Genomic DNA, 18,686 nt, shown 5'->3' with positions numbered 1-18,686 from the left:
TGGGATCGCCAGTGCTGCACAGCTAGTCGCTGCTGTGCCCCAGATGCAGCCCTGAGGCAACCAGACCGTGCTTCCCCTACAGAGCCCAGGGAAACACTCCGTCCACTCCACACCTGCAGCCTGACCTGTGGAGGCATCGGAGCGGTCATTTCAGCCTGCATCTTTATGGGCACATTTGTCACAGAGACCCCAAACACCATAACCAGACTCGACCACCGCCGGTGCCGGGGGGACAGGACGTGGGTGAGGGCCAAGGGGTAAATTCAGTCCACACTCGGCAATGGCGAAAGAGGTCATTTCGCAAAGCAGGCAGGTGACTGACAACGCAGCGGCGGCAAAGCCGGCTGCCGGCCGAGCACAGAGGGCACTCAGCTCCCTCTCCCTGCGAGGAGCCTCAAGGCCAGTGCAGCCGGACGGCGAGGAAACGGGCAAACCGGCCCTGCCTCATGCTGAAGCCGGTCGGCGAAGCGCCGACCCTCAAGACCCTTAAGGAGAAACGTGGTTTGAAGTAAATCCAGAGACAGCCCCAGCGCGCCCGGACGGAGTGCCCCCGAGGGGCACTCATCAACACACACCTCCGGAAGCTCCCCGCCCGCAGGGCTGCCCACACCCGTCCTCCCCAGAGGCGGAGGGGCCCCGGCAGGACCCAACAGACAGACGCCTCTCTCCAGCAGCTGTGCCAACAGCCAAATGTCCCTCCCCAGCCAGCCGCTCCCCAGGAAGCCTTGGCATTTACCTTCCTCTCTAAGAGAGAGGCACCTTCCCAAGGGGGCTGCAGTGTTAAGTTCGGAGGCCCGTGGCCCTTAAGAGCGCTCCCTTCGGACCTGAGGTGTGTTTCTACCGCATTTCTCCCTCCCCAGAAGCCGCACCGCTAACCCCAACACTGCTGCTCCTCTCAGGCGCCCGGCTGCCCGGGCAGAGAGGCGGCACCCCTCCCCTGGGGCACGTCTACCTGGCCACGGGCTGAGGGAGGGTCCCAGGGCTCACCGGCACCTGGACCCCTTTCTCCCACTCCTGTCTCCAGGGATCTGCCAGCACATAGTACTCATCCGGGTTCAGCTGGTAGGAGTCATGCAACTTCATGGCGGTGATCAGGTCTGTCCTAAACACCTGGAAAGGGAAAGAAAGGGTCACTGCCATTGGATATTTGCATTCTTATTCAGAGCGCTGACCGCTGCAGGGTAACCATGGGGCTGCCACGTAACAAGGTCACTGTTTCAACAGAGACCCAGTCTGACCTCTTACAGGAAACCCCTCGGCCCGCCACGCCCTGGGCCTCGCTCAGGGCCGGAGGTGGCAGCAGCTCGCACGCCCTCCCTCCCTCGCCAGCTCCGAGAGATGGCAGCGTCTGCACCAGCTACCGCAACACAGGAGCCTCGCTGTCGTCCCCGGAAAAATCTTCTAAGATCTCCCAACTCACCAAGCGGGCTGCTGAAAACACGCGCCTAAAAAAGCCCTGGAGGGAGCTATTTCACTCAAGGGTGCCTTTCTCGTAAATGTTTAAGAAATACAACTCCACTAACCACGTAACAACTCCAAGCCAAAACCCAGAGCCACCAGGGATCCCTCTTCTCTATTCAGACTGCCTCTCCCCAACCTCCGCCTGCCCAGGCACCCGGGCTTACAGCAAGGTGTCCGGGGAGGGCGGGTCCTGGTTGGCTAGAGCCAGGCAGAGTACAGGATGGAAACATCTGGGAGAGAAGCAACGACACACCAATGGAGGCAAGGTAGAAAATGGGCTGGTAAAGAATGTGTTTGTTTGCACACCTTCACCTGGCATAACTTCTACTAGGAAAGCAGCATTTGTGGGGAAAGGAGAGGAGGGAAGGAGGGGAGGAGACAGAGAGGAAGAAAGAAGAAAGCAAGCAAGCTACCACCCTCTCTTCACCCTGCCACAAACAGACGCACAAGACTCAAAAGTACCCCTCGGCCAAGAGGGCCCCTCAGTGCCTCAACTCGGGCCAGGAGGGGAGCGCCACAGAGGCGGCCCCGCGGGCCCGCTCCTCCTGACGGGGCGGGACGCGGCCGGAGCCCAGGCCACTCCTGTCTCAGGGCCACACGAGGAAGCTCTGACCCTGGCACTAGCGCCGGCCCTAAGTTGTATTTGGCACCAAGTGTGCCTGCATCTGTAAGCTACACTCTCTGTTTACACAAGTCACAATGCTGAACTCTCTCTTCTCGGGACAGGGAGTTCTTTCTTGTGCTGCTAAGCTCAGTTCACATTATATGCCTGCTAATAGGTCCGTATTTGTTTTTCCTGGTGGCTTTTCAGGCTGGTGATCACTTTAATGAACTTCACCGCCGTAAGGAAGTCTGAGGCAGTGTCTGACTAAGAGGGCCATGTCTCCAGCCTGCCATTTTGGGCCCGACTTACCCCCAGTTTGCCGCTCCTCATCTCTAAAGTCCCAGTAACAAGCAAGACCCTGGCTGGGCACCTCCCACAAAAGCACAAGGTCAGGTCCCCCTGTAGCACTGAGCCCTGCAGCAGATGCCCGCGCCCCAGGGAGCGTTAACTTTGTCAGCCACGCCCTCCAGACCCCTAAAAAGTCCTTTCAAACAAAGTCACAGATCTACATCTTCAGGAAGCACATCAGTTAAAACCACATTCCAACTAAGTCTGATAAGTAATAAGTAAGGGATTTTACCCAAGAAGAAGGAAAATCAAACTGAAGCAACAAGATGAGAAAAGGCAGCCCAACGTTCCTGCACTCAGAGACTTGGATGAGGATGGTCAAGGACAGAAACAGATGCCCTCAAATGGACGTGAGCTCCTGAGTCCCCAGCAGGGCTCAACCTTAGCACTTCAAGTATAAAGTAATTTCAACTCAGAAATTAAAAAAAAAAAAAACAAAAAAAAACCCTGGAACAAAACACAGGTCAGGGACAAGACCGGCGCCATCCACACTTCCCAGTGCCGACTCTGGGAGGGGTTCTAGCTGCACCAGGGGCACTGGTGCTCTCACACAGGCATCAGCTCCCTGTGGGAGCGCCCTGTATTCCTGCCCTGAACTAACAGGAGTGCAGTGTGGACATCAGAAAGGTATTGAGGGGGCTGTGGAGGGAATTAGAGAGATAAAAAAGAGCAGCAGAGTCACTCCCGATACCAGAGGAAAGGAAGGCAGCACCGCAGACTCAGAAGGACAAAGGCCTGGAATAAATCAAGGTGATAAAACGGCCACCTTCTCGTGAACATCTGATCTAATGTTTAAGTGTCCCCTGGGATGGTTTTCCACAATTCTAAAGTATATTATATACTACTTCCTCGTGGAGGAAGTTATTCCACAACTAAATAATCCTACGCTCCTCAACACAGCGCCCCGGCTTCCCCGCTACCGGCGAAGAAGTTCCTCATGGATGGCGGCCTTTGCTCAGTCGCTACAGGATGAAGCTGTCTTTGAAGTCACCCCACTAAGAGGCAGTGCAAAACCAAGGGGCTGGACCGAAAACTCTCTTCCCCATAACCTGCTCACCTACACACTGTGACAAGCTAAAATGCCTGTTCTTCAATCCCTCAGATCCTCAGAGCCCAGCCCAAGGCTTTCAGAGCGCAGATCTCAGGAGCGGGAGGGGCCCCTAACCAACAAAGGCCACAAAGCAACTCACCCCAAAACAATTCTGGACAGACAGATGACAGATAGGTGGATAGTAACAAAATGTGAGGGAGCAGGGAAATGTAAGATGAGAAACAAATTTCAAAAGAAGGGGAAAAAGCCTTAAGCATGATCCCCTAAACAAAATCCCAGAATTACATTGGGTTTTGCCAAACAAGCCACAAATTCATGACTAAAACTAACTTGAGGCTGGCAGTGACCGGCAGCAGCTGAACATGCTGATCTCCAGGCCATAGGAAAAGTTGCTGGGAGCCAGCAAAGGTGAAACAGAGAAGGAAAAAAATAAATAAAAAGAATTAATAATAATAGCTAACATTTACTGAGCAGGATTTACCTTCTACATGTTAACCTCTGGGTATTAACCCACTTAATTCTCACAAAAATCCTATGAGGTGAACACCTGCATTATCCCCATCTTACAGATTTGGAAACTGAGGCACAGAGAGGTTAAGTAACTTACCCAAGAATGCACAGACGGACACCAATATCAACCAACCAGGTGTGTGTGTCAACCACATGTACTCATGCACACACGTACGACATGCACAGTCACGCCAGCATTCAAGAAATACCTCCGAAGGCTTTCGATCTTCATGTCTGGAGCATGAACTTCTCCTGTGCTGGGATCTGGAATTCTGTGACCAAGTAGTTGACAGGCCTAAAGAAACAAATATCCGAATAGGAATAATTAAAAGTACACAAATCACTGAGTGTTCACAGGGTTCTTCTTTTTAACCAAACTCAGCAAGGCTCCCTTCCGCACCACCCCAGGAGACGGCCCGATGCTCTGCCAGAGCTCTCCTCTCTCCCCTGGAGCTCCTCCACTCCCATTACTCATTTAAACACTCACTGCCCACAGCAGGCCAACAAGACCACTCCGTACACAGTGTGTTCAGGGCTGCGGTGTCACAGGTACAGCTCACAGGAGGCGAGAGGCCTTTCAAGAACACCATGCAGGTAGGGCCTTCATCCATAAGCCTGCACTTCTTAAGAGGCTCAAAGCCTCGCATTGGTAAATATAAATTCAGAAACTTCTTTTTTAACTTTCAGTAACTTTTTAAACACTAACATCATTGTGCTAAATCCTAAAGCCATCCCCCAAAAGGTCTGACTCCACAACAGAACTTAGCAATCCCTGAAAAAGGGAAACTCAGACCCGCCGTAGACTAGGTGCTCCGGCCAAATCACCTTTAAAATCGCCTACTCCCCTTTCCCAGAGAATGCCTGTCAGCTCTCTTCTGAGCTCTGAGGACAAGATGTTCTTATCCCCTGTCGCGGGGCCTTTCCCCCGCCAAGCCATGGGAACTGGAAGCCCTACCAGGCCACCTATGTCTCTTAACTGCCACCACGTCTGAGCTCCTCTCGCGCCTGAGGCCGCTCTGCAGCACCGGCTCCACCCTGCTTGAGGTGCTCCCTCGGCCGTAGCGGCAATTCTCCCTCCTGGTGTCCCCACTCTGTGGGTCCCCGTCTTCCACGCGTGAGCTCTCTCACCTCCTTGCTCCAGTGCCCTCCCCGGGGAGCGCCCATCCACGCCCACAGTCTTACCTGGCGGGCCCAGGAGACTGTCAGACCTGCGTTCCCACACTAACCTCCCTCCCAAGCACCGGGTCCGTGTTCACCTTCAGATCAGACATCAGTCAAGCCCACGGCGTTCCTGAGATCAGTCAACCCAGCACAACAGCAACTGGGCTAGACATTTTACTGAAACCTGCTCTTCTATTCCTACTTTGACGCATATCACCACCATCTCTACCTGAAGTCAGAAATCAAAGAGTCGTGCTAGACTCTCTTCACTCGGCACACACCCACTCAACGGCCGAGTCCTATCAGTTCAACTGCCCAATAGCTCAGAACCCAGCTCCTCTTCTCCGCCTCTGCCACCGCCTCCTGTCTGTGGGTGCCGTACTGACACCAGAGATCTGAAACAGCCCTCCTGACGACCTGTCTACCTTCCCAGTAACTTGCCTCCATGGTGAACAAACTGTACCATTTCCCAGAAATTAACAACTCCCCGCCCCCAAATAAAAGCTAAAAACTGAGGGAACTGCCATTCTACCGGTAAAATCACTTGCCACTCAAAACAGGAAACCCTCATCTCTACAGATTCCAGAGACAAGGGACACAGAATCAAAGCATCCTTAAAACCTTGGGGACATTAAGAAGTAGGTTCTGCCCATAAGCCTATCATCAGATTTGCAATGACAGAGACTAAAGGGGATTGCCAGGCTTCCCTCTGACAGGGAAGAGCACCACCCTTGATTGGCCAGTTCTGAGGCTTGTTTACTGGGTCAACTGACTGTCTGCTGCTGGGCCAGCGGAATTAGATTTCCTACTGGTGACCCTACTGCACTGTTCAGTAACAGTTTAGAAAATTCTTCTTTAAAAAACAATCCTAAGTATATCTCTTTAGACTCCTAAATGAACAAGAATAAGTTCACTCCCATGCTGAAAGAAATATTCTGGGCACACTGGGGTGAGCCTGACTTGTAGGAAGTTCTGAATCTGGTCATCACTGGAAAAAGGAAGACAGAAGCCAAATTAGGAACCTGGTGAGGAAGGCAGCTCACGTCTCCGGACAGGCCTCTCTTCCACCCTCCGGTCCTGCAGGCCATCCTCCGGCCAGCCCACAGGCGGAAAGAAGAGGCGGGGAAGAGCACGAGACAGCTCTAGATGGGACGGCCCAGGGGCGCAGGGAGGGGAAGAGATGCAGGGCAGAAAGGGATGTGCCCTCTCCTGTGAATCACTAGGTAAAGGGTTATAAATGATCAGGAATTTTAAACCATTCCATTGCTGTACTTCAGTAACTAACATGGGGTCGGGGGACACAAGCGCTTACGTCAAACACTTTCAGAGTTAAAGCAGCAACAACAAATTCAGGCACTCTTAAGTTTTATGACCCTCTTTTGCCTCCTTTTGGGGATCTGTCAGGATCCCTCCAGGGTAGTTTCCAAGGTTGCCAGGAAACTTGCAGCTTTGCTGGCATAGGACACATCCAAGTAATAGCAATCATTTAGAAACTTTTTCTAGGGCTGCTTTTATATTCTTGAAAAATGTTGCCTGCTTTTAAAAACAGATATTCAAAAATGCTACAAATTTGGTATCTGATTGTATTACCCAAGAGAAATTCTGGTCCACCCAGAAACAGTCTGTTCCTCTTCCTTTTAATTTGCCTAATGCAAAAAGAGGAAGAGAAAAATTAATCTTATTAAACTCACTTTGCAGAAAGGGAAAGACTGGGGGAAAACCTAAGTTTAAATTATCACTGACATAAGGAATGTTCTTAGCTTATTTATAGAACCACCCAAGCATCCACTGACAGAGTGAATAAATAAACAAACAGTGGCATAGCCATACCACGGAATACTACCCAGCAATAAAAAAGAACGAGCTGTTGACACACACAACACAGATGAATGCAGGAATAATTATGTGAAGTGAAAAGATAAAAAGAATATGTATTGTATTATTCCATTTACATAAAAACTCTGGAAAATATAAACTAATCTGTAGTGACAGAAAGTAGATCAGAGGTTGACTGGGGAAAGTGGGGAGAGAAGGATTATCATGAGTTTTATGATTTCATGGGTGTAAACGTGTCAAAATGTATCAAAGTGTACATTTTAAATGTGTGCAGAAAATCATTGATGGTTTTCTACCATCCATTAACAGTAGAGGAAAAGAAAATGCTCCGTTTTACCCTACACAGGTGGTTTGTGTAAAACCTAGACTTCGCTGCTGAACAGTGAGAAGCTGGACCCTCCCATGTCCAGCAGCAGACAGTTGTCGATGGTGATTTCCTCCTTCTAACTCACTTTAAAACTGTGTAATAACTATTTACAACATACAGTATACCGAAGTCAGCGCTGCGCACACAGCAGATCCTCAATTTTTTAAAAAACGTCTCTAAGTGAACAAAAACACAGCGCCGTTGTTCGGGACTGTGGCTCAAGAGCTGAAGGTGGCGGGTACCAAGAACGTACCCCCGTTTCACCTATTAGAAGACGTGCTTTTGAGCCCGAGGAAGATGCGGCCATGGAAAACAAAGCACTAACGCCTTTCGAGACAGCATGGCGGGGGCACTGCTTCCTGACTGGAACACACCTCCATGTACAGAGACATCCACGGCAAGTCCACAGGAGACTCCAAGCAAGTGCCTCGACGTTCCCACGCCAGTTCTCCCTCATCCATGTTCCCTCTGGATACATCCCAGAATATGATCCAAGCAAAACTAATTCGCACCCATTTTAATTTTAAAAAGTTATGTCATAGAACTTTTTTTTTGAAAGTATGTTGGAGAAAAAAAAATTTTAAACCAGAAATTAAGAGTATTTCAAACACCAAAAGGACTGGGAGATTCTGATTTACACTATAGTAAAACACTGGCCACCTGTTAGTTCTTAAAAACCACGTGCTCAGATGATGCTGGGTTGGTGCTGCATTTTGTTGTTTTCAGAATGCTAACATTTAATGACAAGCTAAATTAAGAATATGGCAAGTAAAATTTTGTTTTATTTTCTTGTTGCTTTCAGGAGCAGTTAGGAACTCTAAAAATTTGGCAATAATATCTAAAATTATTTTATTGCCCACACACAAGATATTACTACCTAAAGTTAAGTCCGCTCTAGTGACAAGGGTACGTGACTTTTAAATTCTTGACATACACGCTGTTTGAGTATCAACAATTAATCTCCATGAAACACTGAGAAGAATTAACAGAAAATAAACCCTTGCTTTGTTTTACTATCCCCAACTTCCCTTAAGACAGAAACGTGGCGGGAATAATCCAAGTCATAAAAGGCGCACAGGTCGCAGCATCGTGAGCGTGGATCCTGTGCGGGCACTGCGTTACGAACCCTGCTTTCTGGTGCTATTATGCATTTATCTCGAACACTCTCCTTTGAAATATTAAAAATAGTCACGCTGTCTTGCCCTAGATCTAAAATAAGGAAAAAACCTCAAGAGTAAATCGAATACATATTGCACACACCTCCGACGTTTGGTAGTTCGTGTGTGTTAAGCCTCCCAGGTGGTGCAGCGCATGAAAGGTTCAGAAACGAGAAGGAATGGCGGCCTGGGTGGCGGCTCGCATCACCACAGATGCAAACTACAGAAGAACCTCACCACTGACCACATGGCGAGTCTCCTGTGTCTCAGACCCGCTTCTAGTTGCTCAACGCTACTCCCCTGTCTTCAGGAGTGCTAAACCGGCTTAACAAGGGAAGGTGCTCAGGACCAGCAAGCGGGCAGCCGGGCGGGCCAGCCGGTGCCGCCAGCACAGAGCAGACTGCAAAGAGCAAGGCGAGGCCAGCCCCGTGCCAGTAACGCCGTGCTGTGCAAAGTCCTATCTGAAAGAAGAAAACAGACGTCATGTAGTTCTGTTTGCCTGAACTGCATGATAGAAGACAAGCCTCTCACACCACTGCTGTTCCTATCAGGGTCTGACCCCACGTCTCCCACAGCCCAGCCCTTCCATCCCAGCATGGCTTAGCTCTACGGTCCAACTCACTTCCACCTTCCAAAAAACAAAGCTTAATGGGTACATTAAGAGAACTGGCCCAGGAATGTTTCAACATACTTGGGCCTTTGACCAACTGACACAATGTTTCATGGTCACCCAGCCCTTCTGTTAAGTCCAAGTCCACAAACCAGATCACGATGTGCTAGTTACTCCTCAAGCCCAAGATGATGCTCTGCCCATCAATGTCAAGGACAAGCCACAAGTCGGGTTTGAAGAGTGGTAAAGCCATCTCCGTGTGCCTGGAGGAGACATGGGTACAGCCCACATTCTGCAGTACTTGAGCCAAAAATTCCACATTTCAAGAATTCCTACACAACTCTGCGGTGTCACAAGATGCAACTGATGGGGGAGAAAGGAGCAAATTAAAGGTATAGTCAAACAGGAAGAGAAGTGGAAGCAGAGTTAACTTTTATGCAAAAGAGAAACCACCAAGAAACCTCCAAAGACTTGCCATGAAGGAAACCAAGCACAGCCAAACCAAAAAAATGACAGCAAGTTATTTAAAAATGTAACATAAAGGGTCCAAAGCAGAAAGTATGTTTCATCCACTAAAAATTCTGGTCTTTCTTCATTTTTTATCTGTAAGCTGGAGAGAGCCCAGAAAAACAAAAGTCCTCACAAAACTTCATGTTTGCCCCTCATCGACCTGCATTACTAAGTGCAGAATTAGTAGGTTTGAATTTTACTCAGCTACTCTCTGTGCCTTCGTTATCACCAGTGATGGAGCAGAGGCTGGCCGGGTAACTGGAGAAGACAGAAGTGTTTCAGGGTCAGCGCAGGTGTGGAAGCCGGGAGACCAGGCAGGGTCCCCACAAGGTGCCGGGCCCCGGACCCCTCGCCGCACCCCAGGCCTTCCCACAGGGAGGTCAACACAGCCCTGAAATTTAGGGCATTAGGCAGGTGAAAATGGTTCCCAGACCCAACTCCAACACGTGCTTGTGGAAGCTTCCCCACACCAACGAGCAACTGTCAGACGCCAGCACCGTGTCCAAGAATTCAACTCCATTCTGACTCGGAGATAGAATTAGATTCCAGACTCAGTCCCGTGAGACCAACTTCCACCTCAGATGCCAGTTGCCAAGCCCAGGTTATTACCTGTGCTTCTGACTGGCAGAGGTTCCCATGAGCCCCTCTCCTCGGGTTCAACTACTTTGTTAGAGCGGCTCACAGAACTGAGAGAAACATGTGACTTACTAGATCACCAATTTATTCTAAAAGGATATTGAAGGACATGAGTCAACAGCCAAATGAAGAGGTACGGAGGACAAGGCATGGGGAAAGGGCACAGAGCTTCCGTGCCCTCTCAGAGCGCACCATTCTCTCTCCCAGTCACCACGCGCTCGCCATCTGGAAGCTCTCCGAGCTCTGTCCTTTTGGGTTTTTATGGAGGCTTCATTACCTAGGCGTGATTGATAAAATTATTGGCCAATGATGACCGATTCAACCTCCAGCTCCTCCCTCCTCCCTGCAGGCTGGATGGAAACACCAAAAATAGCTGGTGGACCCACTGCCACATTTGCCAAAACCCCTAACACAGAGGACCATGGACTGGGAAGCAGGAAAGAAAGCGCTCGTTTCCCCGAGCCACACCCTGGCACAACGCATAACTTCAGAGAGCGGCTGGGCCAGCCACCCAGCCCCAGGAGCCCAGCAATTACAGACACAGCTTGCAAACACCCCAGTGCTACTGCATCCAACTGCCAAGGCTGGCAGTCCAGGGCACCTGGAGAAAGGCTTCAACAACTATGACCGCAGCTGGATGAGGGCTTGCACTGGCACAGAAAATGCCCGTCCACCCCCAACTGTAAATACCACACCGGTATTCCCCTGGGCCAGGCCAGAAATCAAAGCAAAGGGCTCCAGCCCAGGAGGCCAGCGGGGCCTAGCCGTGACTGTGGCTGGTGCTGGGGCCGCAAGCTGACGCCCGCAGCTGCCTCTTCTCCACTTGGACATGCTCTGCATTGGGCCGGGAGCTGCTGCCAAACTTCCGTCGGGACTGCAGGCTGGAAAGGCTGGGGAGAGGCCACTGCACGGACCGCCCACCTCACGAGCAGGGCTGCCAAGTACTCAGACTCAGCTAAGGGCAGGCTCGGTTCTGTGCACCTGACTGCAGGGGCGGAAGGCGCCTACTCACGCCCACCACGTGCCTACACAAGAGGATGGGCTCCAGCGCAGACAGGCAGGCCGGTGGCAGAAGCCCACGCTGGGGAGCGGCTGCCCTCAGAACGGGGAGAAAGCGTGTTCCGCGGTGCAGATATGTACACGTGTTCCCACGGCTTGGCATTCTAGGGGTCTTACTGAGAGCTGTTTACCACGACCATCATCCGCCATGATGACCAAATCATTCGGCCGGGACAGACAGCACGGCCATAGTGTGTCACCACTCGCTTTACACGGAATCAACGATACGACCCAAGGCCAGCCCGCCTCCTTTCCACTAGCAGCTATCATCGTCATCCTCTACCACCACCACTCTATTTCCACGTGTAGCCTAGGGTGGAACAAAACCCAGGTTGTACCCTATAAATATTGACCTTAGTCCTCCATCCCTGCCTTCTTCAGGGAGGCCAGCACAGACATAAGCATATTAGCTGGAGGACGAAAAAGGCCCATTACCGGTAAGGTGACCTGATGGGAAGACTTTTGGTGGGGACTTCGGGTACTCTCTTCCCCTAGAGTTCTGCGTGGAAATATAGGTTTAGATGAAGCATTTGGTCTTCTAGGGCTGTTATGGGCTAAACCGCATCCCCCAAAATTTCATATGTTGAAGCCTAACCCCCCAATACCTCAGAATGTGACTGTATTTGGACATAAAGCCTTTAAATTGGCGTTTAAATTAAAATGGCCCTAATCCGATGTCACTGGATTACAGGAGGACGTTTAGACACACAGAGACATCAAGAATGCACACCCTCTAGTCCAGAAGGGGGAAGCGTCTGAGTCTGAGAGAACATTCCAGGAGAACCTTTTCTAACCCAGCTCTCCCACAGTGGATGTGAGGCAATGCTGAGAGTCAGCAAAGTGAGCCCGGACCTGCTCCTCAACCCAAATCAGAGGAAAACAGGACTCTCAGCCTTTTACCAGGCACTATTAGTACACGAACATAATTCATGAACCCTTCTTCTGATTAATTCTGAACTTAAAAAGCAAGTTTTTTTTTTTAATTGCTGCAGGACAAATTGTGTACACGAGCTAACAGCAAGTGTTTATTGAGTGCTTATAACTCCAGAGGACACTTTGATAGGCACCACAGGGGGCAGAAAAGAAATACCTAAGCATGTTTTTGTCTCAAGGAGTAAAAAGCCTAAGTAAATAGAGAAAACAGGTAGTGAGGGCCGTGAATAGATAAGCGCTAAGAAGTTCAAGGTTCCCGAAGGCTCCCACAGGCGGGGTACAGCCCCTTAATACCGCTCCCTGAAACAGAAGGAACACCCCTCTCTCTGGAGTGCGTACCCAGCTCACTCCTCTCTCATGCCAAACATCAGCTCCCACCATCTGTCCCAAGAGCTCCCAGCCCTTCACCATCCGGTCTCAGCTTACTTCGCAGGTACCCCCAGCACCCACAACACCCTCCCATCACCACCAGTTCTCCTTCCCACTGCTCCATGCCTGCACCCAACGCGCCAGTCAAACTGCTGTGTTTGAGTTCTTCTGTTTTTAATGTTTCCGCTGGCTGTGTGTGGCCACCTACAGCAACGCTTTGCTTTCTAATTTGCCGCTTTTAATCTGCCGAAAACCTGGAGCGTGGAAAAACAACCCTGTTTGCCTAAAACGATTTCATCCGTCAGGACCTAACCAACTTTTATCTCCTCTGTAGGTTTCCCTTGCCCTCCCCTCCTGAGTTTGTGTCTACATATATACTTTTCCACAGTGCATCAAAAAGGCATCTCCGACTGTCCTGATGACTTTCCATCGGAGCTCAATTTTATATATGCCAAAGACAGAGTTCCTTGAAAGCAGGCCCAATACTTTTCCCATCACTCAGCAGAGCAAGCATTCTTTCAAGGTTTCCCAAATTTGATCTGTAATATAAAACATAAGATAACGGGCCGGAGCTCAGGCACTGTGATAGGTACAAAATTTCCTTGTTATCTGAAGGGAGCTCTTCCCCGGATCGTCTGTTAGCTTCCCAATACACAGACGCTGTGTGACATTTATTTTGACTGCCTGGAAGCCAACTAACTTCTGGTTCTCAGCTGCACTGTGAAAATATGAGGATGCCAGAGAGCTGAGATGCATACAGTAGTATTATTAAATACAGTCATGCTCAAGTCAACTGAAGAGCGCTGACTCGTGTGCTTAATATTTTCACATCACACTAGGCAGTCCTCAGTCTCCCTTTGTATCGGGGTTGGACTAGTTAATAATTAACTGGCTTCGATTAAGTTCCCTTTTCATAAAGAGCAACTGTGAAGTGCTGTAAATGATGTTTAGGAAAAACAGACACACCAGTGACTCTTGAAACTGGATTATTCATCTCTGGAAAACAAACAGGAAGCCTGAGGAATGCCTGCCTGCAGTCAACCTTACCCAGAAAGATCTGGTTACAGACCTGCAGTATCACACTCAGATGTGTTTCTCAGGCCTTGGCTCTTCGCTGACCTCCCCGATATTCGAAGGGCCTCAGCTATTTAAAGCATTACATTAAAGAACCATGTTTTTACACTGACCCAAACCCTGGTAGGTTCCAAGAACAACAAAGCAGGACTTACTGCCATTGTCGTCAGAATCCTCACTGCTGCTGGGAAGGCGACCTCGTTTCATGATCTCCCCGGGAAACAGCAGGCAGCCTGCAAGGCAATGAGACAGCACTTAACCCAACATGATAATACACAATCATCAAGTTGTGCTTCAGATGGCAGCCCAGGATTTACAGCACACAAAAGCAAACAATCGGCTTTAAGTAGCATTTGAATTACAAGCAGTAAAAAGACCAAAGATACCTAATTAGGTGCAATTATTAACAGAACAGGTTCAAAAAGGAGGGGGAGGGGTGGAGAAATCACAGATCAGCAGGTCTCCCAAAGGTGCCAGGCCTTCTCTCTCATTCCTGTGACATTATCACTACAACTACTCCAGGAGTCTCTTTAGCTGACTGGCAGCAAGCTCTGCAGGAAAAAACCCATGGCAATGAGCACAGCGCTTCCTCACCACAGACAGATGCGTATTTTACGCGCGTGTGTGTGTGTGTGCGCGCGCGCGCGTGGGGATGGGGATGTGCCGGGACGTGTGAATATTTACACCGCGCTGGGCATGATTATGCTTGTCGGGCAAATTTTGCTAAAAGAACCCTAAAAGCTGAATACCTGGAGTCCTAGGAACAAAACCAGTGGGACAACTGGGAATGCAAATGTACCCTCTAGTCATCTCCAACCCCTCAGCGATTCATTCCGATCCAGACCCCTCCCCTTTACTCATTAGGAAACTCAGGCCAAAAAAATGTTTAAGCAGTGACTTACCCAAGGTCACATTGTGAGTAGGGAACTTCTAATCCCAAATCCAGTTTCACTACTCTTCACCCCAACCCCTTACAGGCCTTGTCCAACCTAACTCAGCCAAACTAAGAAAGCAGTTTGTGCAGACACCCAGCCCACCTTGCCAACTCCTGCCAGGTGGTAACAGGCCTCCAGCACCACGGAATCGAGAAAGACTGCATTTAGGAAAGAGGGCGGTGCACCAAGATTGAATGGCCAGTCACTGAACTTACACAGATGAACTCGAGGTTATATTCACACAGGGCAGCTTTCTAAACAAATCCAAAACGCTTTTCCAAACTAAAATCACTGATCACCTGGACATCTTCAGGGCCCTGATCTTAGTGCCGGATCAGTGGTTCCCGATGAGGGAGGAGGGCTTGCCAAGTCAGAGTACGGCTGGCCATCCATCCCCTACCCATCCAGCCCCTCAGAAAAGTATATCCCAGCCTCCCCCGCATTGGGCATCACAGCATTACAACGTGATGAGCTTCTAAGAGTGTGGCACACAGGACCGGTGTGGGAAAACAAGGTGGAGAGCCACTGTGCTCCAAGGAGACAGACACTGTTCTACAACAAGTCGGAAATGAAAAGCCCAAAGGTCCACTCTAAGCAGAACTGTAAAACTGAAGTCAAAAGAAGCAGAAAGCACACCATTTTGCAGTCCGCTCACACCTACAAAACAGACCTGTATGATTCTTTCAAATATTCAGGCCCCTAATCTCTAGTTTATATTTTCTTTCTGAGACACTCACCAGGTAAAGTTGGTGTGTTTTTACCAAATGATTCTTCCAAAACCATTAAAAGAACTTCCACGAGGAAGCCGGGACGTTGTGAGTCCTGACCCGGGTCATGGGCGGGGTCACAGTCCTAAAGTCCACCCTCACTGCCCCTCCCCGGCTTTTCTGCAGAGCCCCGTTCACCCATAACTCTGACACCCAGCAACCTACAACTCGGCCTGGGGCAGGCCCACTCCAGAAGGACTTCCGCAGACAACACACTCCTGTGGCCCCCTCCCCTCTTGAAACGATTATCTTCCCCGCCCTGTCACCATGTGCCAAAACACCAACTGCTGACAGCTGAACTCTCCTCCAGCCTCCTAGAAGGCACCCCTGCTCCCCGCTCCGGACCTGACCTGTCAGGACGTACAAGGAGGGGACGGAAAGGCGAAGACCACTCCTTCCCAACAACAGCTTCAGCCCCAGCTCCCTGGGGCCTACGTTACAAGAGAGCTTTAACACAAGAAAAAAAGAAAAGGAAAGTGCTACCGAAAGAGGAATTCCTTAAAAGTAACAGCGTGAAGCATCAGGGCAAGAAGAATGCAGTTCCCACCTCAGGAGCGGGTGTAAGAACCGCGAGGAAGAGGCAGAGGCTGAGGAAGCGCACGCACACACACTCCCCAGCTAGAAACGAGCGCACAAACGCTGGCCACAGCTTCGTGGATCTGGACAACTAACATTTACCTGAAGAGAAGCGTTTGGAAAACTGAGAATCTTTTAAAATCAAAATGTTTTCCTGCTAGCTCTCATACACAGTTTCCCAGAGGAAGCACGCACTTCAGTCACTACGTGCAGAATGCCAGCACTGACCAAAATGGAACGATGCCCCTACACACACATAAATACTCTCACGCAAAATTACGCAAGTAAAAGAAGAGTAAAAATAGTACTTTTGTTTTAATAAATTCCGTTTTCACCAGCCCTAAAAGATCTTGGGTAAAGAAAGTTGAGAATGCTGTGCTGTACTTCTCCACGGAACCTGGTACAGTAACGGGGTGAGTGCACGCCAGAATCGCCTCCTCTGCGGCTCTAACGTACTTAATCCTTGACATCAGCCTGATATATCTCACCTGGGGTTACTTACTCCATCAAGAAATCCAAGTACGGGCTTCCCTGGTGGCGCAGTGGTTGAGAATCTGCCTGCCAATGCAAGGGACACGGGTTCGAGCCCTGGTCTGGGAAGATCCCACATGCCACGGAGCAACTGGGCCCATGAACCACAACTACTGAGCCTGCGCGTCTGGAGCCTGTGCTCCGCAACAAGAGAGGCCGCGATAGTGAGAGGCCCGCGCACCGCGATGAAGAGTGGCCCCCACTTGCCGCAACTAGAGAAAGCCCTCGCACAGAAAAAACGAAGACCCAACACAGTCATAAAATAAATAAAAATAAATAAATAAATAAAAAGAAAAAAACCCCGAAGTTTAAAAAAAAAAAAAAACTATAAAAAAAAAAGAAAGCCAAGTACACACATGTTACTATCTTTAAGACAGACACTACAGTGGTTGCATGCTGCAAACATCTGTCCAATGAAAGCCAGTGAGAGAAAGCAGAGGGCCCTTAGCATCATTTAGGGCAATCACTGATTATTATCTAGATGGTAGTAGGATAAGTAATAATCAATTAAAAGGGCTACTTGCAACACTCCAGAGAAAGCAGCAAGAAAACATAATAGCATATGATACATCCCACAAACATCTGAATACCTAATATATCAGGAGGTGCTGGAGCAAAATGACTACCCCTGATCTTACGGAGTTCCTGGTCTAGTAGAGAAGACAGACAAGTCAACAGGAATTCAGCATGGTTAGTGCTCGACAGTGGTAAACACAAGACTCTACAGAAACACAGCTTGACTGAGTCGGTAAGATTCTGAGCCGAGTCCTGAAGAACAAAGGGGAGGTAACAAAAAGCAGCAGCACATTTTGGGCAAAACACTGTAATACTTAATGTACATATAACCTAGCGTATTCCTCTGTGCAGCACCTTCCCATTCAGAATCTTGCTATTTGCCCATTTATTTACTAATATACATCCCTTCTTACCTCTCTATTCAATTGCCAAGGCTTGTCATTTCATAACGTATGACCCTTTCCAGTCCCCCTACTGCCCCACCAGGTCTTCAGCCACCTGTATGGAACATTACTTTAGGCACCACCCTTCCGTCCTCCATGCCCACAATTTTTTACCCCTTCCAATTGTTACAACAAATTAAACCATCCTACGAGGTGACCTCATCAAGCTGTTCCCTATGCCAATCTCTCCCTCTGTTCCACACTGCACATGGGTCCAGCCAGAAAACTCAGGTTTTCCACCACCTGGCCCCTCCCTGCTCTACCCAAACATCTCTCCTAACAAGCCCCTGTAACCAGTTTGCCTGGCTTCTATCCTTGAAAACACCTCTTCTTTCCATCCTCAGTCTCTGCTGACGGTGGTCCTTTGGCCCTTTCCTCCCCACCCATCCATCCCAACCCCACCTCTTCTCCAGTGCTCAGCTCAAAGTCACTAAGTACCCTGTCAACCATTCCAATTAAAAGCATTTACATTCTATACCACTCATTTCACATTTTTCCTTCTTTTAGAACTTTTTCACCCTACTTTTTAATGTACTATTTTCTTTAACAGCCAATCAACTCCTGCCTTGCATTATCACTTAAATGTTTTATGTATGTGTGTCTCTAAAAGGTTAAAGTAAGTTCCAGAAAAGAGATTCTCTCGAATTCAATGTGAAATGAAGACATCACAGAGAGGGGTCTTGAGCAAAACAAGACTTCAAAGGGCAGCTACAACAGATACCCCCAGAACTCTGGGTCCAGTCCTCAATAGGGCATGTCCTGACATCCTGTCTGATTTCATCAAAACTGGCTCCAAGTGATGCAATTTACAGGAGCCTGGAGTGTCCATTTGCCATGAGAAGCATAACAGCTAGGCAGACAAAACACTAATTATTGGGCATTTGGGACTTTGCCCAAAAAGCGAAAGATTACCTAGGAAGTCTGATTATAATCAGAACACTGCCTGGAAAGGCCAAGTAAGAGGAAGTCACTGGCCAAAGACCCTGGCTGGATCAGTCAAGTAACAATCCTTTGGCAGCACGCAGGGACATGCCAAGACAACCAGGCACGAGTGGTAGCTGCTAAGGGCACCATCTCCTCAGGAAGCACAGGTAACATCCTACATGCAGATCACTCTCCTGCAGCCTCTTCTGTCACACAGGTTAAAATGCAGTGGATTAGCTAATATATTAATTCAATTAAAATTGTATCAAGTTAGATGCCAAAAATACGGTGAACAAGGTACGGAATGG

At 49.2% G+C, this 18,686-nt stretch overlaps 1 protein-coding gene across 11 annotated transcripts in view; it reads right to left on the bottom strand.

The window, feature by feature from the left end:
- Positions 1–18,686, bottom strand: part of JADE1 (jade family PHD finger 1) — a 57,089-nt gene that overhangs the window by 25,695 nt on the left and 12,708 nt on the right. For 8 of the 11 annotated variants that reach the window (XM_082409166.1, XM_082409169.1, XM_082409172.1 and 5 more), the window contains exons 2-4: positions 13,842–13,919; positions 4,184–4,269; positions 953–1,110 (exon numbers count right to left, since the gene is read on the bottom strand). In XM_082409166.1, the coding sequence (XP_082265292.1) occupies positions 953–1,110; positions 4,184–4,269; positions 13,842–13,893 (296 nt within the window). In that variant the 5' untranslated portion in view covers positions 13,894–13,919. Of the gene's footprint in view, positions 1–952; positions 1,111–1,625; positions 1,707–3,794; positions 3,830–4,071; positions 4,145–4,183; positions 4,270–13,841; positions 13,920–18,686 lie in introns of those variants that run through there. The other 3 variants (XM_082409165.1, XM_082409173.1, XM_082409174.1) reach the window with 3 other exon arrangements.

Source organism: Balaenoptera borealis (genome assembly GCF_965194805.1).
Source record: "Balaenoptera borealis genome assembly, contig: HAP1_SCAFFOLD_1069, whole genome shotgun sequence".
NCBI classification, from domain to species: Eukaryota; Metazoa; Chordata; class Mammalia; order Artiodactyla; family Balaenopteridae; genus Balaenoptera; species Balaenoptera borealis.
This window is presented reverse-complemented; position numbering and strand designations above follow the sequence as displayed.